General features: G+C 42.2%; 1 protein-coding gene across 4 annotated transcripts in view; it reads right to left on the bottom strand.

The window, feature by feature from the left end:
* HAT1 (histone acetyltransferase 1) overlaps window positions 1-27,829 on the bottom strand; it is a 253,113-nt gene that overhangs the window by 117,023 nt on the left and 108,261 nt on the right. For all 4 annotated transcript variants that reach the window (XM_053698434.1, XM_053698432.1, XM_053698435.1 and 1 more), the window contains exons 3-4: window positions 27,607-27,682; window positions 796-916 (exon numbers count right to left, since the gene is read on the bottom strand). In XM_053698434.1, the coding sequence (XP_053554409.1) occupies window positions 796-916; window positions 27,607-27,682 (197 nt within the window). The remainder of the gene's footprint in view (window positions 1-795; window positions 917-27,606; window positions 27,683-27,829) is intronic.

The following is a 27,829-nucleotide window of genomic DNA, read 5'->3' as shown; positions in this document are numbered from 1 at the left end:
AATTATTTACTGTCATTATATGCAATTCATCTGACCATATAGAATTTTTTTGTCTTAAACACTATTTTGTATGTTTACATACACACCTGTTATTTTATCCGACATCAGGGGGCAACTCTATATAGTATTGTGATTAAGCATTGAAAAAGTTTAACAAAAAAATCATATTCCTACAAACAATAGAATAAGCAAGCTGTATTTTGTAAAAAAAAAAAAAAAAACAGTGATACTTTTTTGTGCTAATTTAGACTTCACTTTTACATAGCAATCTTTAAAGGGTTATGAAACCTCAGATTTTCATTTAATATTTCAGATAGACCTTACAATTTTTAACATCTTTCCAAATTTGCTTCATTCATTTGGTATTCTTTGTTGAAGGAGCAGCATTGGACTACAGGAAGCTAGCTGAACACATTGGGTGAACCAATGATAGGAGGCATATATGTGCAGCCACCAATATGCAGCTAGCTCCCATTGCTGCTTCTGAGCCTACCTATGTAATATTTTCAACAAAGGAGACAAAACAAAGCAAAGTAGATAACAGAAGTAAATTGGAAATGTGTTAAAAATGTGTTAAAAATTGTATGCTATTTGAATCATGAAATTCTGGGTGTCATGTCCCTTTAAGTGTAGCTTTGAACTATGTGATAAGAACTGTAGTAAACTGCATAAAGATACATTAGTAACATATAAAAAAAATGATAATCATGTGAAGTGTTCTAGGCACATAAGCAATAAGTTACAATTATGCTGAGTTCAGAATGGAAGCAATATGCTCAGTATGCTAAACTTTACCTGGACAGCATCAAACTTCTCATTTACTCTAGAGCTGTATTGGACGCGAAACAATGTAGACAGATTTCCAGCACTGTAGTAGAGCAACATCTGTAAACCCTTGTAGCCAAAAGCCACCTCACTAAAAAAGAAAACAAAAATGCTTATACTCTTAATTACCCAGTAACAAAAGGGAAATTAAAGAAAGCTTTAAAAAAAATGCACATGAAAGTGAAAACGTACTTTATTATTCAAACAGGGCAGAAATAATTTACTTATATCAAATTTACTTTGATCTCTTGGTACCCCCTTTGTATTAAAAAAAAAAAAAAACATGTCTCAAAGGGACACTAAACAGCTTCTAATTAGGATTTCTTTTGTGTTGCTATAGAATATTATATCAGTCAAGGCTAAAAACAGAATTTATGCTTACCTGATAAATTACTTTCTCCAACGGTGTGTCCGGTCCACGGCGTCATCCTTACTTGTGGGATATTCTCTTCCCCAACAGGAAATGGCAAAGAGCCCAGCAAAGCTGGTCACATGATCCCTCCTAGGCTCCGCCTACCCCAGTCATTCGACCGACGTACAGGAGGAAATATGCATAGGAGAAACCATATGATACCGTGGTGACTGTAGTTAGAGAAAATAATTCATCAGACCTGATTAAAAAAAAAAACCAGGGCGGGCCGTGGACCGGACACACCGTTGGATAAAGTAATTTATCAGGTAAGCATAAATTCTGTTTTCTCCAACATTGGTGTGTCCGGTCCACGGCGTCATCCTTACTTGTGGGAACCAATACCAAAGCTTTAGGACACGGATGAAGGGAGGGAGCAAATCAGGTCACCTAAATGGAAGGCACCACGGCTTGCAAAACCTTTCTCCCAAAAATAGCCTCCGAAGAAGCAAAAGTATCAAATTTGTAAAATTTGGCAAAAGTGTGCAGTGAAGACCAAGTCGCTGCCTTACATATCTGGTCAACAGAAGCCTCGTTCTTGAAGGCCCATGTGGAAGCCACAGCCCTAGTGGAGTGAGCTGTGATTCTTTCAGGAGGCTGCCGTCCGGCAGTCTCATAAGCCAATCGGATAATGCTTTTAAGCCAAAAAGAGAGGTAGAAGTTGCTTTCTGACCTCTCCTTTTACCAGAATAAACAACAAACACCAAAAAACTCAACCATCTCCGTGGAGATGTTGTCTGTGCAACGGCAAAGAGAATGACTGGGGTAGGCGGAGCCTAGGAGGGATCATGTGACCAGCTTTGCTGGGCTCTTTGCCATTTCCTGTTGGGGAAGAGAATATCCCACAAGTAAGGATGACGCCGTGGACCGGACGCACCTATGTTGGAGAAACATTTTTAAAACAAATTAAAGTGAATGTAAACTTTCATGAATCAGTAAAAAACAGAATTTATGTTTACCTGATAAATTTCTTTCTCCAACGGTGTGTCCGGTCCACGGCGTCATCCTTACTTGTGGGATATTCTCTTCCCCAACAGGAAATGGCAAAGAGCCCAGCAAAGCTGGTCACATGATCCCTCCTAGGCTCCGCCTACCCCAGTCATTCGACCGACGTTAAGGAGGAATATTTGCATAGGAGAAACCATATGGTACCGTGGTGACTGTAGTTAAAGAAAATAAAATATCAGACCTGATTAAAAAAACCAGGGCGGGCCGTGGACCGGACACACCGTTGGAGAAAGAAATTTATCAGGTAAACATAAATTCTGTTTTCTCCAACATAGGTGTGTCCGGTCCACGGCGTCATCCTTACTTGTGGGAACCAATACCAAAGCTTTAGGACACGGATGAAGGGAGGGAGCAAATCAGGTCACCTAAATGGAAGGCACCACGGCTTGCAAAACCTTTCTCCCAAAAATAGCCTCAGAAGAAGCAAAAGTATCAAACTTGTAAAATTTGGTAAAAGTGTGCAGTGAAGACCAAGTCGCTGCCCTACATATCTGATCAACAGAAGCCTCGTTCTTGAAGGCCCATGTGGAAGCCACAGCCCTAGTGGAATGAGCTGTGATTCTTTCGGGAGGCTGCCGTCCGGCAGTCTCGTAAGCCAATCTGATGATGCTTTTAATCCAAAAAGAGAGAGAGGTAGAAGTTGCTTTTTGACCTCTCCTTTTACCTGAATAAACAACAAACAAGGAAGATGTTTGTCTAAAATCCTTTGTAGCATCTAAATAGAATTTTAGAGCGCGAACAACATCCAAATTGTGCAACAAACGTTCCTTCTTTGAAACTGGTTTTGGACACAGAGAAGGTACGATAATCTCCTGGTTAATGTTTTTGTTAGAAACAACTTTTGGAAGAAAACCAGGTTTAGTACGTAAAACCACCTTATCTGCATGGAACACCAGATAAGGAGGAGAACACTGCAGAGCAGATAATTCTGAGACTCTTCTAGCAGAAGAAATCGCAACTAAAAACAAAACTTTCCAAGATAATAACTTAATATCAACGGAATGTAAGGGTTCAAACGGAACCCCCTGAAGAACTGAAAGAACTAAATTGAGACTCCAAGGAGGAGTCAAAGGTTTGTAAACAGGCTTGATTCTAACCAGAGCCTGAACAAAGGCTTGAACATCTGGCACAGCTGCCAGCTTTTTGTGAAGTAATACCGACAAGGCAGAAATCTGTCCCTTCAGGGAACTTGCAGATAATCCTTTTTCCAATCCTTCTTGAAGGAAGGATAGAATCCTAGGAATCTTAACCTTGTCCCAAGGGAATCCTTTAGATTCACACCAACAGATATATTTTTTCCAAATTTTGTGGTAAATCTTTCTAGTCACAGGCTTTCTGGCCTGAACAAGAGTATCGATAACAGAATCTGAGAATCCTCGCTTCGATAAAATCAAGCGTTCAATCTCCAAGCAGTCAGCTGGAGTGAAACCAGATTCGGATGTTCGAACGGACCCTGAACAAGAAGGTCTCGTCTCAAAGGTAGCTTCCAAGGTGGAGCCGATGACATATTCACCAGATCTGCATACCAAGTCCTGCGTGGCCACGCAGGAGCTATCAAGATCACCGACGCCCTCTCCTGCTTGATCCTGGCTATCAGCCTGGGGATGAGAGGACACATAAGCTAGTTTGAAGGTCCAAGGTGCTACTAGTGCATCCACTAGAGCCGCCTTGGGATCCCTGGATCTGGCCCCGTAGCAAGGAACTTTGAAGTTCTGACGAGAGGCCATCAGATCCATGTCTGGAATGCCCCACAGGTGAGTGACTTGGGCAAAGATTTCCGGATGGAGTTCCCACTCCCCCGGATGCAATGTCTGCCGACTCAGAAAATCCGCTTCCCAATTTTCCACTCCTGGGATGTGGATAGCAGACAGGTGGCAGGAGTGAGACTCCGCCCAAAGAATAATTTTGGTTACTTCTTCCATCGCTAGGGAACTCCTTGTTCCCCCCTGATGGTTGATGTACGCAACAGTCGTCATGTTGTCTGATTGAAACCGTATGAACCTGGTCCTCGCCAGCTGGGGCCAGGCCTGGAGAGCATTGAATATCGCTCTCAGTTCCAGAATATTTATCGGTAGAAGAGATTCTTCCCGAGACCAAAGACCCTGAGCTTTCAGGGATCCCCAGACCGCGCCCCAGCCTATCAGACTGGCGTCGGTCGTGACAATGACCCACTCTGGTCTGTGGAACATCATCCCTTGAGACAGATTGTCCAGGGACAGCCACCAACGGAGTGAGTCTCTGGTTCTCTGATTTACTTGTATCTTCGGAGACAAGTCTGTATAGTCCCCATTCCACTGACTGAGCATGCACAGTTGTAATGGTCTTAGATGAATGCGCGCAAAAGGAACTATGTCCATCGCCGCCACCATCAACCCGATCACTTCCATGCACTGAGCTATGGAAGGAAGAGGAACGGAATGAAGTATCCGACAAGAGTCCAGAAGCTTTGTTTTTCTGGCCTCTGTTAGAAAGATCCTCATTTCTAAGGAGTCTATAATTGTTCCCAAGAAGGGAACCCTTGTTGACGGGGATAGAGAACTCTTTTCCACGTTCACTTTCCAGTCGTGAGATCTGAGAAAGGCCAGGACAATGTCCGTGTGAGCCTTTGCTTGAGGAAGGGACGACGCTTGAATCAGAATGTCGTCCAGGTAAGGTACTACTGCAATGCCCCTTGGTCTTAGCACCGCTAGAAGGGACCCTAGTACCTTTGTGAAAATCCTTGGAGCAGTGGCTAATCCGAAAGGAAGCGCCACGAACTGGTAATGTTTGTCCAGGAATGCAAACCTTAGGAACCGATGATGTTCCTTGTGGATAGGAATATGTAGATACGCATCCTTTAAATCCACCGTGGTCATGAATTGACCTTCCTGGATGGAAGGGAGGATAGTTCGAATGGTTTCCATCTTGAACGATGGGACCTTGAGAAATTTGTTTAAGATCTTGAGATCTAGGATTGGTCTGAACGTTCCCTCTTTTTTGGGAACTATGAACAGATTGGAGTAGAACCCCATCCCTTGTTCTCTTAATGGAACAGGATGAATCACTCCCATTTTTAACAGGTCTTCTACACAATGTAAGAACGCCTGTCTTTTTATGTGGTCTGAAGACAACTGCGACCTGTGGAACCTCCCCCTTGGGGGAAGTCCCTTGAATTCCAGAAGATAACCCTGGGAGACTATTTCTAGCGCCCAAGGATCCAGAACATCTCTTGCCCAAGCCTGAGCGAAGAGAGAGAGTCTGCCCCCCACCAGATCCGGTCCCGGATCGGGGGCCAATATTTCATGCTGTCTTGGTAGCAGTGGCAGGTTTCTTGGCCTGCTTTCCCTTGTTCCAGCCTTGCATTGGTCTCCAAGCTGGCTTGGCCTGAGAAGTATTACCCTCTTGCTTAGAGGACGTAGCACCTTGGGCTGGTCCGTTTTTACGAAAGGGACGAAAATTAGGTCTATTTTTTGCCTTGAAAGGCCGATCCTGAGGAAGGGCGTGGCCCTTACCCCCAGTGATATCAGAGATAATCTCCTTCAAGTCAGGACCAAACAACGTTTTCCCCTTGAAAGGAATGTTTAGTAGCTTGTTCTTGGAAGACGCATCAGCCGACCAAGATTTCAACCAAAGCGCTCTGCGCGCCACAATAGCAAACCCAGAGTTCTTAGCCGCTAACTTAGCCAATTGCAAAGAGGCGTCTAGAGTGAAAGAATTAGCCAATTTGAGAGCATTGATTCTGTCCATAATCTCCTCATAAGGAGGAGAGTCACTATCGAGCACCTTAAGCAGTTCATCAAACCAGAAATATGCGGCAGTAGTGACAGGGACAATGCATGAAATGGGTTGTAGAAGGTAACCCTGCTGAACAAACATCTTTTTAAGCAAACCTTCTAATTTTTTATCCATAGGATCTTTGAAAGCACAACTATCCTCTATGGGAATAGTGGTGCGTTTGTTTAAAGTAGAAACCGCTCCCTCGACCTTGGGGACTGACTGCCATAAGTCCTTTCTGGGGTCGACCATAGGAAACAATTTTTTAAATATGGGGGGAGGGACGAAAGGAATACCGGGCCTTTCCCATTCTTTATTAACAATGTCCGCCACCCGCTTGGGTATAGGAAAAGCTTCTGGGAGCCCCGGCACCTCTAGGAACTTGTCCATTTTACATAGTTTCTCTGGGATGACCAACTTTTCACAATCATCCAGAGTGGATAATACCTCCTTAAGCAGAATGCGGAGATGTTCCAACTTAAATTTAAATGCAATCACATCAGGTTCAGCCTGTTGAGAAATGTTCCCTGAATCAGTAATTTCTCCCTCAGACAAAACCTCCCTGGCCCCATCAGACTGGGTTAGGGGCCCTTCAGAGATATTAATATCAGCGTCGTCATGCTCTTCAGTATCTAAAACAGAGCAGCCACGCTTACGCTGACAAGGGTTCATTTTGGCTAAAATGTTTTTGACAGAATTATCCATTACAGCCGTTAATTGTTGCATAGTAAGGAGTATTGGCGCGCTAGATGTACTAGGGGCCTCCTGAGTGGGCAAGACTCGTGTAGACGAAGGAGGGAATGATGCAGTACCATGCTTACTCCCCTCACTTGAGGAATCATCTTGGGCATCATTGTCATTATCACATAAATCACATTTATTTAAATGAATAGGAATTCTGGCTTCCCCACATTCAGAACACAGTCTATCTGGTAGTTCAGACATGTTAAACAGGCATAAACTTGATCAGAAAGTACAAAAAACGTTTTAAAATAAAACCGTTACTGTCACTTTAAATTTTAAACTGAACACACTTTATTACTGCTCTTGAAAATATTGCACACCAATTTTGGAAGCTTTAACCCTTAAAATAACGGAACCGGAGCCGTTTTAAGCTTTAAACCCCTTTACAGTCCCTGGTATCTGCTTTGCTGAGACCCAACCAAACCCAAAGGGGAATACGATACCAAATGACGCCTTCAGAAGTCTTTTATAAGTATCAGAGCTCCTCTCACATGCGACTGCATGCCATGCCTCTCAAAAACAAGTGCGCAACACCGGCGCGAAAATGAGACTCTGCCTATGCTTTGGGAAAGCCCCTAAAGAATAAGGTGTCTAAAACAGTGCCTGCCGATATTATTATATCAAAATACCCAGATAAAATGATTCCTCAAGGCTAAATATGTGTTAATAATCAATCGATTTAGCCCAGAAAAAGTCTACAGTTTAAATAAGCCCTTGTGAAGCCCTTATTTACAATCGTAATAAACATGGCTTACCGGATCCCATAGGGAAAATGACAGCTTCCAGCATTACATCGTCTTGTTAGAATGTGTCATACCTCAAGCAGCAAGGGACTGCAAACTGTTCCCCCAACTGAAGTTAATTGCTCTCAACAGTCCTGTGTGGAACAGCCATGGATTTTAGTTACGGTTGCTAAAATCATTTTCCTCATACAAACAGAATTCTTCATCTCTTTTCTGTTTCTGAGTAAATAGTACGTACCAGCACTATTTGAAAATAACAAACTCTTGATTGAATAATGAAAAACTACAGTTAAACACTAAAAAACTCTAAGCCATCTCCGTGGAGATGTTGCCTGTACAACGGCAAAGAGAATGACTGGGGTAGGCGGAGCCTAGGAGGGATCATGTGACCAGCTTTGCTGGGCTCTTTGCCATTTCCTGTTGGGGAAGAGAATATCCCACAAGTAAGGATGACGCCGTGGACCGGACACACCTATGTTGGAGAAATACTATTAAAAACAGGGGCACTTTCATTCATGAAAGTTTACATTGCAGCATTTGTTTTAAAAATTTTGAAATACTTACTTTTTCTGCAAATAAGCCGGACTAGCGATCCCCGGACAGAGGAGTTGCAAAAGGGGGAACGCTGGTCTGGCTTGGCAGCAGAAACTGTGACTGTGTTTATACTGTTAATTTATGTATATGCTCTGTATATATTCATATATATATATATATATTTTTATTTGCTGCCCAACGCTACACGACTTAACCCCTTGCGCTGTTTTTTGCAGTGTCTCTTGGCATTAGAACAAGGCTCCCATTGGAGTCTATTGAATCGCTCTCTTGTAAGCGCAAGGCTTCCAGGCAATGCGAACTTGAGCTTAACTTGTAATGCCAGCACACATTTGCGTGCGCTGGTATTATTAAGTGGAGCACAAACATTGCACTCGCGAAAGAGCAATTTTGTGCTCCACTTATAATCTACCCTATATTAGTTGCTTAACTATTTAAGATGCACGTGTAATGGTTTATGTTCTATAAAGCATTTTATTTTCTATACAAAGTAATGGATGCCACCATGTTTTATCCCTCTCTTCTGCTGAATACAATTAGATAAAGATATAAAACAGGCAATAAAAGAAGAGGGCAGTAATTAATAGGGTTTCCACACGGCTATTTTGCACACACACACACACATTATCTTTCATTGCCCGTTTATTTTTTTATTTTCCATTCAGTTTTATTGGAAATAGTATGTGGTACAAAACAACAATATACGTACAAACACAGTTACAATGTATCTGAAAGGATTCTCATTGCCTGTGTGTTTTGTTTTTTTTACAGTTTGCAATTCTCCTCAGCAGGAGACAGATAAGAGGAAAATCTAGGTTCCAATATGACAGCGACCATATTATTATAGAAACTCAACGGAACTGGGGAAAAAAATTTCAGCTAAATTAAAAAAAGGTGTAAAAAAAATTCAAGAGATACATGAAAGTTTTTTTACTACACAACTGAAATTGTAATATAACATGTTTAAACTGTATAATGTCCCTTTAAATAAATATGTGTAAGGCTTTATGTGTTTTTTTTTAAAAAAGGAACTTTTCTCTAGCCAGCATAACCAAGTACCTTAAAGGGACAGTAAAGTCAAAACTAAACTTTCACGATTCAGATAGGGCATGCAATTTTGAACAACTTTCCAATTTACTTTTATCATCACATTTGCTTTGTTCCCTTGGTGGTATTTTTGAAAAGCTAAACCTAGCTCGGCTCAAACTGATTTCTAAAACAGTTGAAAACCGCCTCTTAGCTCAGAGCATTTTGAAAGTTTTTCACAGTTAGACAGTGTTAGTTCATGTGTGTCAAATAGATAACATTGTGCTCACTCCCGTGAAGTTATTTGGGAGTCTTCACTGATTGACTACACTGCATGTCTGTCAAAGGCACTTAGATAAGGAGGCAGTCTGCAGAATCTTAGATACAAGGTAATCACATAAGTAAAAAGTATATTAATATAACAGTGTTGGTTATGCAAAAAACAAAAATTATGCTTACCTGATAAATTTCTCTCTTGTGATGCATCGAGTCCACAGATTCATCCATACTTGTGGGATATTCTCCTTCCTTACAGGAAGTGGCAAAGAGAGCACCCACAGCAGAGCTGTCTATATAGCTCCTCCCTTAGCTCCACCCCCCAGTCATTCGACCGAAGGCTAGGAAGAAAAAGGAGAAACTATAGGGTGCAGAGGTGACTGAAGTTTTTTAAATAAAAATATACTACCTGTCTTAAATAAACAGGGCGGGCCGTGGACTTGATACATCACAAGAGAAAGAAATTTATCAGGTAAGCATAAATTTTGTTTTCTCTTGTAAGATGTATCGAGTCCACGGATTCATCCATACTTGTGGGATACCAATACCAAAGCTTTAGGACACGGATGAAGGGAGGGACAAGACAGGTACCTTAAACGCAAGGCACCACTGCTTGTAGAACCTTTCTCCCAAAAATAGCCTCTGAAGAAGCAAAAGTATCACATTTGTAAAATTTGGAAAAAGTATGAAGCGAAGACCAAGTCGCCGCCTTACAAATCTGTTCAACAGAAGCCTCATTTTTAAAAGCCCATGTGGAAGCCACTGCTCTAGTAGAATGAGCAGTAATTCTTTCAGGAGGTTGCTGGCCAGTAGTCTCATAAGCCAAACGGATGATGCTTTTCAGCCAAAAGGAAAGAGGTAGCCGTAGCCTTCTGACCTCTCCGCTTACCAGAATAAACAACAAACAATGAAGATGTTTGACGGAAAACTTTAGTTGCTTGTAAGTAGAACTTTAAAGCACGTACCACATCGAGATTGTGCAACAGACGTTCCTTCTTTGAAGAAGGATTAGGACACAGCGAAGGAACAACAATTTCCTGATTGATATTCCTATTAGAAACAACCTTAGGAAGAAATCCAGGTTTGGTACGCAAAACCACCTTATCTGCATGGAAAACTAGGTAAGGTGAGTCACACTGTAAAGCAGATAACTCAGAAACTCTTCGAGCCGAAGAGATAGCTACTAAAAACAAAACTTTCCAAGATAGAAGCTTAATATCTATGGAATGCATAGGTTCGAACGGAATCCCTTGAAGAACTTTATGAACCAAGTTCAGGCTCCATGGCGGAGCAACGGGTTTAAATACAGGCTTGATCCTGACTAAAGCCTGACTAAACGCTTGAACGTCTGGGACATCTGCCAGACGTTTGTGTAAAAGAATAGACAAAACAAATATCTGTCCTTTTAAGGAACTAGCTGATAATCCCTTCTCCAATCCTTCTTGGAGAAAAGACAATATTGTAGGAATCCTAATCTTACTCCATGAGTAACCCTTGGATTCACACCAATAAAAATATTTGCGCCAAATCTTATGATAGATTTTCCTGGTGACAGGCTTTCTAGCTTGAATCAGGGTATCAATGACCGACTCAGAGAAACCACGCTTTGATAGAATCAGGCGTTCAATCTCCAAGCAGTCAGACGCAGAGAAATTAGATTTGGATGCTTGAACGAACCTTGGATTAGAAGGTCCTGCCTCATTGGCAGAGTCCACGGTGGAACAGATGACATGTCCAATAGGTCTGCATACCAAGTCCTGCGTGGCCACGCAGGTGCTATCAGAATCACCAAAGCTCTCTCCTGCTTGATTCTGGTAACCAGACGTGGGAGGAGAGGAAACAGTGGAAATACATAGGCCAGATTGAAGGACCAGGGCACTGCTAAAGCATCTATCAGTACCGCCTGGGGATCCCAGGACCTGGACCCGTAACAAGGAAGTTTGGCGTTCTGACGGGACGCCATCAGATCCAATTCTGGTGTGCCCCATAGCCGAGACAGCTGGGCAAATACCTCCTGATGGAGCTCCCACTCCCCCGGATGAAAAGTCTGACGACTTAGAAAATCCGCCTCCCAGTTCTCTACCCCTGGGATATGGATTGCTGAGAGATGGCAAGAGTGATCCTCCGCCCATCGGATTATTTTGGTTACCTCCATCATCGCTAGCGAACTCCGTGTTCCTCCTTGATGATTGATATAAGCCACAGTCGTGATGTTGTCCGACTGAAATCTGATGAATTTGGCCGCAGCTAGCTGAGGCCATGCCTGAAGTGCATTGAATATCGCTCTCAGTTCTAAAATGTTTATCGGGAGGAGAGTTTCCTCCCGAGACGATAAGCCCTGTGCTTTCAGGGAGTTCCAGACTGCACCCCAGCCTAGCAGGCTGGCATCTGTCGTTACTATGAGCCACTTTGGTCTGCGGAAACACATTCCATGAGACAGGTGGTCCTGAGACAACCACCAGAGAAGAGAATCTCTGGTCTCCTGGTCCAGATGCAGTTGAGGAGATAAATCTGCATAATCCTCATTCCACTGTTTGAGCATGAATAGTTGCAGTGGTCTGAGGTGTAGGCGGGCAAAAGGAACTATGTCCATTGCCGCTACCATGAGTCCGATTACCTCCATATACACTGAGCCACTAATGGCCGAGGAACGGAATGAAGAGCTCGGCAAGTGGTTAAGAGTTTTGATTTTCTGACCTCCGTCAGAAATATTTTCATTTCTACCGAGTCTATCAGAGTCCCTAGGAAGGAAACTCTTATGAGAGGGAAGAGAGAACTCTTTTTTTTTATGTTCACCTTCCACCCGTGAGATCTCAGAAAAGCCAACACGATGTCCGTGTGAGACTTGGCTAGCCGGAAAGTCGACGCCTGAATCAGGATGTCGTCTAGATAAGGCGCCACTGCTATGCCCCGCGGTCTTAGAACCGCCAAAAGGGACCCCTAGAAAATTTGTGAAAATTCTGGGAGCCGTGGCCAACCCGAAGGGAAGGGCCACGAACTGATAATGCCTGTCCAGAAAGGCGAATCTGAGGAATTGATAATCTCTGTGAATAGGGATGTGTAGATACGCATCCTTTAAATCCACGGAAGTCATATATTGACCCTCCTGGATCAACGGTAGAATAGTCCGAATAGTCTCCATCTTGAATGATGGTACTCTGAGGAATTTGTTTAGAATTTTGAGATCCAAGATTGGTCTGAAAGTCCCCTCCTTTTTGGGAACCACAAACAGGTTTGAGTAAAACCCTAGCCCTTGTTCCGCTTTTGGAACTAGGCGGATCACTCCCATGGTATGTAGGTCTTCTACACAGCGTAAGAACGCCTCTCTCATTGTCTGGTTTGCAGACAATTGAGAAAAGTGAAATCTCCCCCTTGGGGGGTAGTCTTTAAAGTCTAGAAGATATCCCTGGGACACAATTTCTAAAGCCCAGGAATCGTGAACATCTCTTGCCCAAGCCTGAGCAAAGAGAGAGATTATGCCCCCTACTAGATCAGGTCCCGGATCGGGGGCTACCCCTTCATGCTGTCTTGGAGGCAGCTGCAGGCTTCTTGGCCTGTTTACCCTTGTTCCAAGCCTGGTTAGGTCTCCAGATTGACTTGGATTGGGCAAAATTCCCCTCTTGCTTTGAAGTAGGGGAAGCTGAAGCGGGACCACCCTTGAAGTTCCGAAAGGAACGAAAATTATTTTGTTTGGTCCTCATTTTATTTGTTTTATCCTGAGGGAGGGCATGGCCTTTCCCTCCAGTGATGTCTGAAATAATCTCTTTCAGTTCAGGCCCGAATAGGGTGTCTTTCCTTTGAAAGGGATGTTCAAAAGTTTAGATTTTGATGACACATCAGCAGACCAGGACTTAAGACATAACGCCCTGCGTGCTAAAATGGCAAAAACATAATTTATGTAAGAACTTACCTGATAAATTCATTTCTTTCATATTAGCAAGAGTCCATGAGCTAGTGACGTATGGTATATACATTCCTACCAGGAGGGGCAAAGTTTCCCAAACCTCAAAATGCCTATAAATACACCCCTCACCACACCCACAATTCAGTTTAACGAATAGCCAAGAAGTGGGGTGATAAGAAAAAAAGTGCGAAAGCATATAAAATAAGGAATTGGAATAATTGTGCTTTATACAAAAAAATCATAACCACCACAAAAAAGGGCGGGCCTCATGGACTCTTGCTAATATGAAAGAAATGAATTTATCAGGTAAGTTCTTACATAAATTATGTTTTCTTTCATGTAATTAGCAAGAGTCCATGAGCTAGTGACGTATGGGATAATGATTACCCAAGATGTGGATCTGTCCACGGAAGAGTCACTAGAGAGGGAGGGATAAAATAAAGACAGCCAATTCCTGCTGAAAATAATCCACACCCAAAATAAGTTTAATGAAAAACATAAACAGAAGATTCAAACTGAAACCGCTGCCTGAAGTACTTTTCTACCAAAAACTGCTTCAGAGGAAGAAAATACATCAAAATGGTAGAATTTAGTAAAAGTATGCAAAGAGGACCAAGTTGCTGCTTTGCAAATCTGATCAATCGAAGCTTCATTCCTAAACGCCCAGGAAGTAGAAACTGACCTAGTAGAATGAGCTGTAATCCTTTGAGGCGGAGTTTTACCCGACTCAACATAGGCATGATGAATTAAAGATTTCAACCAAGATGCCAAAGAAATGGCAGAAGCTTTCTGGCCTTTTCTAGAACCGGAAAAGATAACAAATAGACTAGAAGTCTTTCGGAAAGACTTAGTAGCTTTAACATAATATTTCAAAGCTCTAACAACATCCAAAGAATGCAACGATTTCTCCTTAGAATACTTAGGATTAGGACATAATGAAGGAACCACAATTTCTCTACTAATGTTGTTGGAATTCACAACTTTAGGTAAAAATTCAAAAGAAGTTCGCAACATCGCCTTATCCTGATGAAAAATCAGAAAAGGAGACTCACAAGAAAGAGCAGATAATTCAGAGACTCTTCTGGCAGAAGAGATCGCCAAAAGGAACAAAACTTTCCAAGAAAGTAATTTAATGTCCAATGAATGCATAGGTTCAAAAGGAGGAGCTTGAAGAGCCCCCAGAACCAAATTCAAACTCCAAGGAGGAGAAATTGACTTAATGACAGGTTTTATACGAACCAAAGCTTGTACAAAACAATGAATATCAGGAAGATTAGCAATCTTTCTGTGAAAAAGAACAGAAAGAGCAGAGATTTGTCCTTTCAAAGAACTTGCGGATAAACCTTTATCTAAACCATCCTGAAGAAACTGTAAAATTCTCGGAATTCTAAAAGAATGCCAAGAAAAATGATGAGAAAGACACCAAGAAATATAAGTCTTCCAGACTCTATAATATATCTCTCTGGATACAGATTTACGAGCCTGTAACATAGTATTAATCACAGAGTCAGAGAAACCTCTTTGACCAAGAATCAAGCGTTCAATCTCCATACCTTTAAATTTGAGGATTTGAGATCCTGATGGAAAAAAGGACCTTGCGACAGAAGGTCTGGTCTTAGCGGAAGAGTGCACGGATGGCAAGAGGCCATCCGGACAAGATCCGCATACCAAAACCTGTGAGGCCATGCCGGAGCTACCAACAGAACAAACGAGCATTCCTTCAGAATCTTGGAGATTACTCTTGGAAGAAAAACTAGAGGCGGAAAGATATAGGCAGGATGATACTTCCAAGGAAGTGATAATGCATCCACTGCTTCCGCCTGAGGATCCCGGGATCTGGACAGATACCTGGGAAGTTTCTTGTTTAGATGAGACGCCATCAGATCTATTTCTGGAAGCTCCCACATTTGAACAATCTGAAGAAATACCTCTGGGTGAAGAGACCATTCGCCCGGATGCAACGTTTGGCAACTGAGATAATCCGCTTCCCAATTGTCTATACCTGGGATATGAACCGCAGAGATTAGACAGGAGCTGGATTCCGCCCAAACCAAAATTCGAGATACTTCTTTCATAGCCAGAGGACTGTGAGTCCCTCCTTGATGATTGATGTATGCCACAGTTGTGACATTGTCTGTCTGAAAACAAATGAACGATTCTCTCTTCAGAAGAAGCCAAAACTGAAGAGCTCTGAAAATTGCACGGAGTTCCAAAATATTGATCGGTAATCTCACCTCCTGAGATTCCCAAACTCCTTGTGCCGTCAGAGATCCCCACACAGCTCCCCAACCTGTGAGACTTGCATCTGTTGAAATTACAGTCCAGGTCGGAAGCACAAAAGAAGCCCCCTGAATTAAACGATGGTGATCTGTCCACCACGTTAGAGAGTGTCGTACAATCGGTTTTAAAGAAATTAATTGAGATATCTTTGTGTAATCCGTGCACCATTGATTCAGCATACAGAGCTGAAGAGGTCGCATGTGAAAACGAGCAAAGGGGATCGCGTCCGATGCAGCAGTCATAAGACCTAGAATTTCCATGCATAAGGCTACCGAAGGGAATGATTGTGACTGAAGATTTCGACAAGCTGAAATCAATTTTAGACGTCTCTTGTCTGTCAAAGACAGAGTCATGGACACTGAATCTATCTGGAAACCCAGAAAGGTTACCCTTGTCTGAGGAGTCAATGAAATTTTTGGTGAATTGATCCTCCAACCATGATCTTGAAGAAACAACACAAGTCGATTCGTATGAGATTCTGCTAAATGTAAAGACTGAGCAAGTACCAAGATATTGTCCAAATAAGGAAATACCACAATACCCTGTTCTCTGATTACAGACAGAAGGGCACCGAGAACCTTTGTAAAAATTCTTGGAGCTGTAGCTAGGCCAAACGGCAGAGCCAAAAACTGGTAATGCTTGTCCAGAAAAGAGAATCTCAGGAACTGATAATGATCTGGATGAATCGGAATATGCAGATATGCATCCTGTAAATCTATTGTGGACATATAATGCCCTTGCTGAACAAAAGGCAAGATAGTCCTTACAGTTACCATTTTGAACGTTGGTATCCTTACATAACGATTCAATATTTTTAGATCCAGAACTGGTCTGAAGGAATTCTCCTTCTTTGGTACAATGAAGAGATTTGAATAAAACCCCATCCCCTGTTCCAGAACTGGAACTGGCATAATTACTCCAGCCAACTCTAGATCTGAAACACAATTCAGAAATGCTTGAGCTTTCACTGGATTTACTGGGACACGGGAAAGAAAAAATCTCTTTGCAGGAGGTCTCATCTTGAAACCAATTCTGTACCCTTCTGAAACAATGTTCTGAATCCAAAGATTGTGAACAGAATTGATCCAAATTTCTTTGAAAAAAACGTAACCTGCCCCATACCAGCTGAGCTGGAATGAGGGCCGCACCTTCATGTGGACTTAGAAGCTGGCTTTGCCTTTCTAGAAGGCTTGGATTTATTCCAGACTGGAGATGGTTTCCAAACTGAAACTGCTCCTGAGGATGAAGGATCAGGCTTTTGTTCTTTGTTGAAACGAAAGGAACGAAAACGATTATTAGCCCTGTTCTTACCCTTAGATTTTTTATCCTGTGGTAAAAAAGTTCCTTTCCCACCAGTAACAGTTGAGATAATAGAATCCAACTGAGAACCAAATAATTTATTACCCTGGAAAGAAATGGAAAGTAGAGTTGATTTAGAAGCCATATCAGCATTCCAAGTTTTAAGCCATAAAGCTCTTCTAGCTAAAATAGCTTGAGACATAAACCTGACATCAACTCTGATAATATCAAAAATGGCATCACAGATAAAATTATTAGCATGTTGAAGAAGAATAATAATATTATGAGAATCATGATCTGTTACTTGTTGCGCTAAAGTTTCCAACCAAAAAGTTGAAGCTGCAGCAACATCAGCCAATGATATAGCAGGTCTAAGAAGATTATCTGAACACAGATAAGCTTTTCTTAGAAAGGATTCAATTTTCCTATCTAAAGGATCCTTAAACGAAGTACAATCTGACGTAGGAATAGTAGTCCGTTTAGCAAGGGTAGAAATAGCCCCATCAACTCTAGGGATTTTGTCCCAAAATTCTAATCTGTCAGACGGCACAGGATATAATTGCTTAAAACGTTTAGAAGGAGTAAATGAATTACCCAATTTATCCCATTCTCTGGAAATTACTTCAGAAATAGCATTAGGAACAGGAAAAACTTCTGGAATAACCACAGGAGATTTAAAGACCTTATCTAAACGTTTAGAATTAGTATCAAGAGGACCAGAATCCTCAATTTCTAAAGCAATTAGTACTTCTTTAAGTAAAGAACGAATAAATTCCATTTTAAATAAATATGAAGATTTATCAGCATCAATCTCTGAGACAGAATCCTCTGAACCAGAAGAGTCATCAGAATCAGAATGATGATGTTCATTTAAAAATTCATCTGTATAAAGAGAAGTTTTAAAAGATTTTTTATGTTTACTAGAAGGAGGAATAACAGACATAGCCTTCTTGATGGATTCAGAAACAAAATCTCTTATGTTATCAGGAACATTCTGAACCTTAGATGTTGATGGAACTGCAACAGGTAAAGGTACATTACTAAAGGAAATATTATCTGCATTAACAAGTTTGTCATGACAATTAATACAAACAGCTGGAGGAATAGCTACCAAAAGTTTACAGCAGATACACTTAGCTTTGGTAGTTCCAGCACTAGGCAGCGATTTTCCTGAAGTATCTTCTGACTCGGATGCAACGTGAGACATCTTGCAATATGTAATAGAAAAAACAACATATAAAGAAAAATTGATCAAATTCCTTAAATGACAGTTTCAGGAATGGGAAAAAATGCCAATGAACAAGCTTCTAGCAACCAGAAGCAAAAGAAAAAATGAACTGAAATAATGTGGAGACAAAAGCGACGCCCATATTTTTGGGCGCCAAATAAGACGCCCACATTATTTGGCGCCTAAATGCTTTTTGGCGCCAAATATGACGCCACATCTGGAACGCCGACATTTTTGGCGCAAAAGAACGTCAAAAATGACGCAACTTCCGGCGACACGTATGACGACGGAAACAGAAAAGATTTTTTGCGCCAAAAATGTCCGCGCCAAGAATGACGCAATAAAATGAAGCATTTTCAGCCCCCGCGAGCCTAACAGCCCACAGGGAAAAACATAATTTATGCTTACCTGATAAATTCCTTTCTTCTGTTGTGTGATCAGTCCACGGGTCATCATTACTTCTGGGATATAACTCCTCCCCAACAGGAAATGCAAGAGGATTCACCCAGCAGAGCTGCATATAGCTCCTCCCCTCCACGTCAGTCCCAGTCATTCGACCAAGAATCAACGAGAAAGGAGTAACCAAGGGTGAAGTGGTGACTGGAGTATAATTTAAAAGATATTTACCTGCCTTAAAACAGGGCGGGCCGTGGACTGATCACACAACAGAAGAAAGGAATTTATCAGGTAAGCATAAATTATGTTTTCTTCTGTTATGTGTGATCAGTCCACGGGTCATCATTACTTCTGGGATACCAATACCAAAGCAAAAGTACACGGATGACGGGAGGGATAGGCAGGCTCATTATATAGAAGGAACCACTGCCTGAAGAACCTTTCTCCCAAAAATAGCCTCCGAAGAAGCAAAAGTGTCAAATTTGTAAAATTTGGAAAAAGTATGAAGCGAAGACCAAGTTGCAGCCTTGCAAATCTGTTCAACAGAGGCCTCATTCTTAAAGGCCCAAGTGGAAGCCACAGCTCTAGTGGAGTGAGCTGTAATTCTTTCAGGAGGCTGCTGACCAGCAGTCTCATAGGCTAAACGTATTATGCTACGAAGCCAAAAAGAGAGAGAGGTAGCAGAAGCTTTTTGACCTCTCCTCTGTCCAGAATAAACGACAAACAGGGAAGAAGTTTGGCGAAAATCTTTAGTTGCCTGCAAGTAGAACTTGAGGGCACGAACTACATCCAGATTGTGTAGAAGACGTTCCTTCTTTGAAGAAGGATTTGGACACAAGGATGGAACAACAATCTCTTGATTGATATTCCTGTTAGTGACCACCTTAGGTAAGAACCCAGGTTTAGTACGCAGAACTACCTTGTCTGAGTGAAAAATCAGATAAGGAGAATCACAATGTAAGGCTGATAACTCAGAGACTCTTCGAGCCGAGGAAATAGCCATTAAAAACAGAACTTTCCAAGATAACAATTTTATATCAATGGAATGAAGGGGTTCAAATGGAACACCCTGTAAAACGTTAAGAACTAAGTTTAAACTCCATGGCGGAGCAACAGCTTTAAACACAGGCTTGATCCTAGCTAAAGCCTGACAAAAAGCCTGGACGTCTGGATTTTCTGACAGACGCCTGTGTAACAAGATGGACAGAGCTGAAATCTGTCCCTTTAATGAACTAGCTGATAAACCCTTTTCTAACCCTTCTTGTAGAAAAGACAATATCCTAGAGATCCTAACCTTACTCCAGGAGTAATGTTTGGATTCGCACCAGTATAGGTATTTACGCCATATTTTATGGTAAATCTTTCTGGTAACAGGCTTCCTAGCCTGTATCAGGGTATCAATAACCGACTCAGAAAAACCACGTTTTGATAAAATCAAACGTTCAATTTCCAAGCAGTCAGCTTCAGAGAAGTTAGATTTTGATGTTTGAATGGACCCTGTATCAGAAGGTCCTGTCTTAGAGGTAGAGACCAAGGCGGACAGGATGACATGTCCACTAGATCTGCATACCAAGTCCTGCGTGGCCATGCAGGCGCTATTAGAATCACTGATGCTCTCTCCTGTTTGATTTTGGCAATCAATCGAGGAAGCAGCGGAAAGGGTGGAAACACATAAGCCATCCCGAAGTTCCAAGGTGCTGTCAAAGCATCTATCAGAACCGCTCCCTGATCCCTGGATCTGGACCCGTAGCGAGGAAGTTTGGCGTTCTGGCGAGACGCCATGAGATCTATCTCTGGTTTGCCCCAACGTCGAAGTATTTGGGCAAAGACCTCCGGATGAAGTTCCCACTCTCCCGGATGAAAAGTCTGGCGACTCAAGAAATCCGCCTCCCAGTTCTCCACTCCCGGGATGTGGATTGCTGACAGGTGGCAAGAGTGAGACTCTGCCCAGCGAATTATCTTTGATACTTCCACCATTGCTAGGGAGCTTCTTGTCCCTCCCTGATGGTTGATGTAAGCTACAGTCGTGATGTTGTCCGACTGAAACCTGATGAACCCCCGAGTTGTTAATTGGGGCCAAGCTAGAAGGGCATTGAGAACTGCTCTCAATTCCAGAATGTTTATTGGAAGGAGACTCTCCTCCTGATTCCATAGTCCCTGAGCCTTCAGAGAATTCCAGACAGCGCCCCAACCTAGTAGGCTGGCGTCTGTTGTTACAATTGTCCAGTCTGGCCTGCTGAATGGCATCCCCCTGGACAGGTGTGGCCGATGAAGCCACCATAGAAGAGAATTTCTGGTCTCTTGATTCAGATTCAGAGTAGGGGACAAATCTGAGTAATCCCCATTCCACTGACTTAGCATGCATAATTGCAGAGGTCTGAGGTGTAGGCGTGCAAAAGGTACTATGTCCATTGCCGCTACCATTAAGCCGATCACCTCCATGCATTGAGCTACTGACGGGTGTTGAATGGAATGAAGGACACGGCATGCACTTTGAAGCTTTGTTAACCTGTCCTCTGTCAGGTAAATCTTCATTTCTACAGAATCTATAAGAGTCCCCAAGAATGGAACTCTTGTGAGAGGAAAAAGAGAACTCTTCTTTTCGTTCACTTTCCATCCATGCGACCTTAGAAATGCCAGAACTAACTCTGTATGAGACTTGGCAGTTTGAAAGCTTGAAGCTTGTATTAGAATGTCGTCTAGGTATGGAGCTACCGAAATCCCTCGCGGTCTTAGTACCGCCAGAAGGGCACCCAGAACCTTTGTGAAGATTCTTGGAGCCGTAGCCAATCCGAATGGAAGAGCTACAAACTGGTAGTGCCTGTCTAAGAAGGCAAACCTTAGATACCGGTGATGATCTTTGTGGATCGGTATGTGAAGGTAAGCATCCTTTAAATCCACTGTGGTCATGTACTGACCCTCTTGGATCATGGGTAAGATTGTCCGAATAGTTTCCATTTTGAACGATGGAACTCTTAGGAATTTGTTTAGAATCTTTAAATCTAAGATTGGCCTGAAAGTTCCCTCTTTTTTGGGAACCACAAACAGGTTTGAGTAGAACCCTTGTCCTTGTTCCGACCGCGGAACCGGATGGATCACTCCCATTATTAACAGATCTTGTACGCAGCGTAGAAACGCTTCTTTCTTTATCTGGTTTGTTGACAACCTTGACAGATGAAATCTCCCTCTTGGGGGAGATAATTTGAAGTCTAGAAGGTATCCCTGAGATATGATCTCTAGTGCCCAGGGATCCTGAACATCTCTTGCCCAGGCCTGGGCGAAGAGAGAGAGTCTGCCCCCCACTAGATCCGGTCCCGGATCGGGGGCTCTCGGTTCATGCTGTCTTTGGGGCAGCAGCAGGTTTCCTGGCCTGCTTGCTCTTGTTCCAGGACTGGTTAGGCTTCCAGCCTTGCCTGTAACGAGCAACAGCTCCTTCCTGTTTTGGTGCAGTGGAGGTTGATGCTGCTCCTGTTTTGAAGTTCCGAAAGGGACGAAAATTAGACTGTCTAGCCTTAGCTTTGGCTTTGTCTTGAGGTAGGGCGTGGCCCTTACCTCCTGTAATGTCAGCGATAATCTCTTTCAAACCGGGCCCAAATAAAGACTGCCCCTTGAAAGGTATATTAAGTAATTTGGACTTAGAAGTAACATCAGCTGACCAGGATTTTAGCCACAGCGCCCTACGTGCCTGTATGGCGAATCCTGAGTTCTTAGCCGTAAGTTTGGTTAAATGTACTACGGCCTCCGAAATGAAGGAATTAGCTAGTTTAAGGACTCTAAGCCTGTCCGTAATGTCGTCTAGCGTAGATGAACTAAGGTTCTCTTCAAGCGACTCAATCCAAAATGCTGCCGCAGCCGTAATCGGCGCGATACATGCAAGGGGTTGTAATATAAAACCTTGTTGAACAAACATTTTCTTAAGGTAACCCTCTAATTTTTTATCCATTGGATCTGAGAAAGCACAGCTATCCTCCACCGGGATAGTGGTACGCTTAGCTAAAGTAGAAACTGCTCCCTCCACCTTGGGGACCGTTTGCCATAAGTCCCGAGTGGTGGCGTCTATTGGAAACATCTTTCTAAATATTGGAGGGGGTGAGAACGGCACACCGGGTCTATCCCACTCCTTAGTAACAATTTCAGTTAGTCTCTTAGGTATAGGAAAAACGTCAGTACTCGCCGGTACCGCAAAGTATTTATCCAACCTACACAGTTTCTCTGGTATTGCAACGGTGTTACAATCGTTGAGAGCTGCTAAGACCTCCCCTAGTAATACACGGAGGTTCTCCAATTTAAATTTAAAATTTGAAATATCTGAGTCCAATCTGTTTGGATCAGAACCGTCACCCACAGAATGAAGCTCTCCGTCCTCATGCTCTGCGAGCTGTGACGCAGTATCAGACATGGCCCTAGCATTGTCAGCGCACTCTGTTCTCACCCCAGAGTGATCACGCTTGCCTCTTAGTTCTGGTAATTTAGACAAAACTTCAGTCATAACAGTAGCCATATCTTGTAATGTTATCTGTAATGGCCGCCCAGATGTACTAGGCGCCAAAATATCACGCACCTCCCGGGCGGGAGATGCAGGTACTGCCGCGTGAGGCGAGTTAGTCGGCATAACTCTCCCCTCGCTGTTTGGTGAAATTTGTTCACATTGTACAGATTGACTTTTATTTAAAGTAGCATCAATACAGTTAGTACATAAATTTCTATTGGGCTCCACCTTGGCATTGGAACAAATGACACAGATATCTTCCTCTGAGTCAGACATGTTTAACACACTAGCAAAAAACTTACAACTTGGTTATAATCTTTTTTAGCAAAAAACGTACTGTGCCTCAAAGAGGTACTAACGATTAAATGACAGTTGAAATAATGAACTGAAAAACAGTTATAGCATCAAACTTTAAAATAACAAAACTTTTAGCAAAGGTTTGTTCCCATTAGTAAAATAACAATAATTAAATTTGACATAAAAAATACAAAGCAACGTTTTTATTCACAGTCACTATAAGAATTCTCACAGCTCTGCTGAGAGAATTTACCTCCCTTCAAAGAAGTTTGAAGACCCCTGAGATCTATCAGAGATGAACCGGATCATGCAGGAAATATAAAAGTAACTGACTGGTATTTTTTGATGCGTAGCAAAGAGCGCCAAAAACGGCCCCTCCCTCTCCCACACAGCAGTGAAGAGAAACGAAACTGTCACAATTAAAACAAAAAAAAACTGCCAAGTGGAAAATAATGCCCAAATATTTATTCACACAGTACCTCAGCAATGTAAACGATTCTACATTCCAGCAAAAACGTTTAACATGATAAATAGTTATTAAAAAGGATTAGTGACCTTTAACAGAGTAGTTCCGGTGAAATACCATCCCCAGAATACTGAAGTGTATACATACATGTCATTTTAACGGTATGGCAGGATTTTCTCATCAATTCCATTCAGAAAATAAAAACTGCTACATACCTCAATGCAGATTCATCTGCCCGCTGTCCCCTGATCTGAAGCCTTTACCTCCCTCAGATGGCCGAGAACAGCAATATGATCTTAACTACTCCGGTTAAAATCATAGTAAAAAACTCTGACAGATTCTTCCTCAAACTCTGCCAGAGAAGTAATAACACGCTCCGGTGCTATTTTAAAATAACAAACTTTTGATTGAAGTCATAAAAACTAAGTATAATCACCATAGTCCTCTCACACATCCTATCTAGTCGTTGGGTGCAAGAGAATGACTGGGACTGACGTGGAGGGGAGGAGCTATATGCAGCTCTGCTGGGTGAATCCTCTTGCATTTCCTGTTGGGGAGGAGTTATATCCCAGAAGTAATGATGACCCGTGGACTGATCACACATAACAGAAGAAAAGTCAAATTTTTTAAGGTAAGAAAAAATAATTGATTCAAGTGCATTATCCCAAATATGAAACTGACTGTCTGAAAATAAGGAATGTTGAACATCCTGAGACAAGGCAAATAAATGTTTGAATACATATATTTAGAACTTTATAAACAAAGTGCCCAACCATAGCTTAGAGTGTCACAGAAAATAAGACTTACTTACCCCAGGACACTCATCTACATGTTTGTAGAAAGCCAAACCAGTACTGAAACGAAAATCAGCAGAGGTAATGGTATATATATAAGAGTATATCGTCGATCTGAAAAGGGAGGTAAGAGATGAATCTCTACGACCGATAACAGAGAACCTATGAAATAGACCCCGTAGAAGGAGATCACTGCATTCAAAATAGGCAATACTCTCCTCACATCTCTCTGACATTCACTGCACGCTGAGAGGAAAACCGGGCTCCAACTTGCTGCGGAGCGCATATCAACGTAGAATCTAGCACAAACTTACTTCACCACCTCCATAGGAGGCAAAGTTTGTAAAACTGAATTGTGGGTGTGGTGAGGGGTGTATTTATAGGCATTTTGAGGTTTGGGAAACTTTGCCCCTCCTGGTAGGAATGTATATCCCATACGTCACTAGCTCATGGACTCTTGCTAATTACATGAAAGAAATCTGAATTCTTTGCCGCTAATTTAGCCAGTTGGAAAGCGGCATCTGTAATGAAAGAATTAGCCAACTTAAGGGCCTTAATTCTATCAATAATATCCTCTAATGGAGTCTCCATCTGAAGAGCCTCTTCTAGAGCCTCGAACCAGAAAGCAGCTGCAGTAGTTACAGGAACAATGCACGCAATAGGTTGCAGAAGAAAACCTTGATGAACAAAAATTTTCAGTTGTGCTTTCAAAGATTCATAGGATCTTTGAAAGCACAACTGTCTTCGATAGGTATAGTTGTACGCTTAGCAAGAGTAGAAATAGCTCCCTCCACCTTAGGAACCGTCTGCCACGAGTCCCGCATGGTGTCAGATATGGGAAACATTTTCTTAAAGACAGGAGGGGAAGCGAACGGAATACCTGGTCTATCCCACTCCTTAGTAACAATATTCACAATCCTCTTAGGGACTGGAAAAACATCAGTGTAAACAGGAACCTCTAAGTATTTGTCCATTTTACACAATTTCTCTGGGACCACTATAGGGTCACAATCATCTATAGTCGTTAATACCTCCCTGAGCAATAAGCGGAGGTGTTCAAGCTTAAATTTAAAGGCCGTCATATCAGAATCTGTCTGAGGGAGCGTCTTTCCTGAATCAGAAATTTATCCCTCAGATAACAAATCCCTTACCCCTACTTCAGAACATTGTGAGGGTATATCGGATACGGCTACTAAAGCGTCAGACGGCTCAGCTTTAGTTCTTAACCCAGAGCTGTCACGCTTTCTTTGTAAACCAGGCAGTTTAGATAAAACCTCTGTGAGGGTTGTATTCATAACTGTGGCCATGTCTTGTAAAGTAAATTAATTTGACGCACTAGAGGTACTTGGCGTCACTTGTGCGGGCGTTACTGGTTGTGACACTTGGGGAGAGCTAGATGGCAAATCCTCATTTCCTTCTGTCTGAGAATCATCTATTGCTATATTTTTAAGTGCTAAAATATGCTCTTTATAATTTATAGACATATCAGTGCAAGTGGGACACATTCTAAGAGGGGGTTCCACAATGGCTTCTAAACACATTGAACAAGGATTTTCCTTGATGTCAGACATGTTAAACAGGCTTGTAATGAAACAAGCAAGCTTGGAAAACACTTTAATCAAAGCAAATAATACGGTACTGTGCCTTTTAGAGAAAAAAAGATGCACAAACTCTGCCAAACAGTGTAAAAAAGCAGTAAACTTTACGAATTTTTTACAGTAGAATCATAAAGCTTTAGTAAGTTTGCACAGCCAGCCAAATAAAAGATTAACCCCTTAATGTAAAAACCGGATTGACAAGACGTCAAAAACCGGTAAAAAAACGTTCAGTACCTTGCCACAGCTCTGCTGTGGCGCCTACCTGCCCTTCAGGATAGATTTGTGAGGAAAAAAAACTTCTTTTAAGCCCTCAAACACAGCAGGACTCTCTGGAGAAGCAGCTGGATGTCTCTGAGTAAAAGAAACTGCGCAACTGAGGCGCGAAAATAGGCCCCTCCCACCTCACTCGATGTTATGGGGCCTAAAAGAAACACACCAGAGTGTTTCTAAACTAGCCATGTGGGTTAATAACCCCTAAATAAGCCACAATGACCCCTTAAAGTCCCTCAAAAAACGTTATGTTTTCAATAAAGAAACGTTTTTTCCTATCAGTATCTCTAGTAACCAATTAGCCCTTTATGCAAGCTAGGATTCCTACTAAGGGCTAGATTTATCATAGCTGAGGCGTACAGGGGCGTGTATACGCGCCCCTGTACGCCTCAGCTTGCCTGTGGCGGGGCGAAATTACCCGTAGGTAATTAGCATTGCACACAAGCGCAATTTTGCGCTCGCGTGCAATCCCGCCCCCTGCCCGCGCACAACCAATCACGCGCGGGCAGGAGCTATCAATCTCCTTGGTCGGACTCGACCGAGGAGATTGAATTTCGCCAGTTTAGAGGTGGCGAAGAGTTTAGGGAAGCAGCGGTCTGGTAACCGCTGCTTGTTAAATCGCTGCAAGCAAGTTCTTGTGAGAACTTAATGCCGTAAGGGCTTAATAAATCTAGCCCTAAGTGTCTGAATACAGCTTACCCTTCCCTCATGGGGACATTGCCAGCTTTTTCTAGAATTATCACAGTCTGTCTAGAAAAAAAATAGACTGAACATACCTCAATGCAGCTTAGCAACTGAAGTTTCCATGTACTCTTCAGCCCTTGCGAGAACAGCAGTGGATCTTAGTTACAAAGTGCTAAGATCATCATCCTCCTTGCAGAAATCTTCATCCCTTTTCTGCCAGAGAGTGAATAGTACACACCGGTACCATTTAAAATAACAAACTTTTGCTTGAGAAAATAAAAACTAACATTTTTGTCACCACACTCACTTTACTTACTTAGAGTAGGCAAAGAGAATGACTGGGGGGGTGAAGCTAAGGGAGGAGCTATATAGACAGCTCTGCTGTGGGTGCTCTCTTTGCCACTTCCTGTAAGGAAGGAGAATATCCCACAAGTATGGATGAATCCGTGGACTTGATACATCTTACAAGAGAAATGGGGAATGGGTATTAAAGGGATTATCTATCTTTTTAAATAAGAAACATTTTGGTTTAGACTGTCCCTTTAACCTCTAGAATATGACTTACTCATCTCCAAATGTTTGGTGGGTATATTCTGGATGAAAAGTTGTGCCTTCATCATCAATGTCCTCTGGAAAGCGCACTAGATAGAGTAGGCAAAAAAAAAAAAAAAAACACACAAGAGGGATTTAATATGACATAGCAATTAGAAATATACAGAAAATGCTCAGGTCTGAAGCTGCAAAAATATTGGTGGAGTTGCAAAGGAAAAAGTGCAAACAGTACTATT

The sequence above is a fragment of the Bombina bombina genome, chromosome 1 (genome assembly GCF_027579735.1).
Source record: "Bombina bombina isolate aBomBom1 chromosome 1, aBomBom1.pri, whole genome shotgun sequence".
In the NCBI taxonomy this organism is placed as follows: domain Eukaryota; kingdom Metazoa; phylum Chordata; class Amphibia; order Anura; family Bombinatoridae; genus Bombina; species Bombina bombina.
This window is presented reverse-complemented; position numbering and strand designations above follow the sequence as displayed.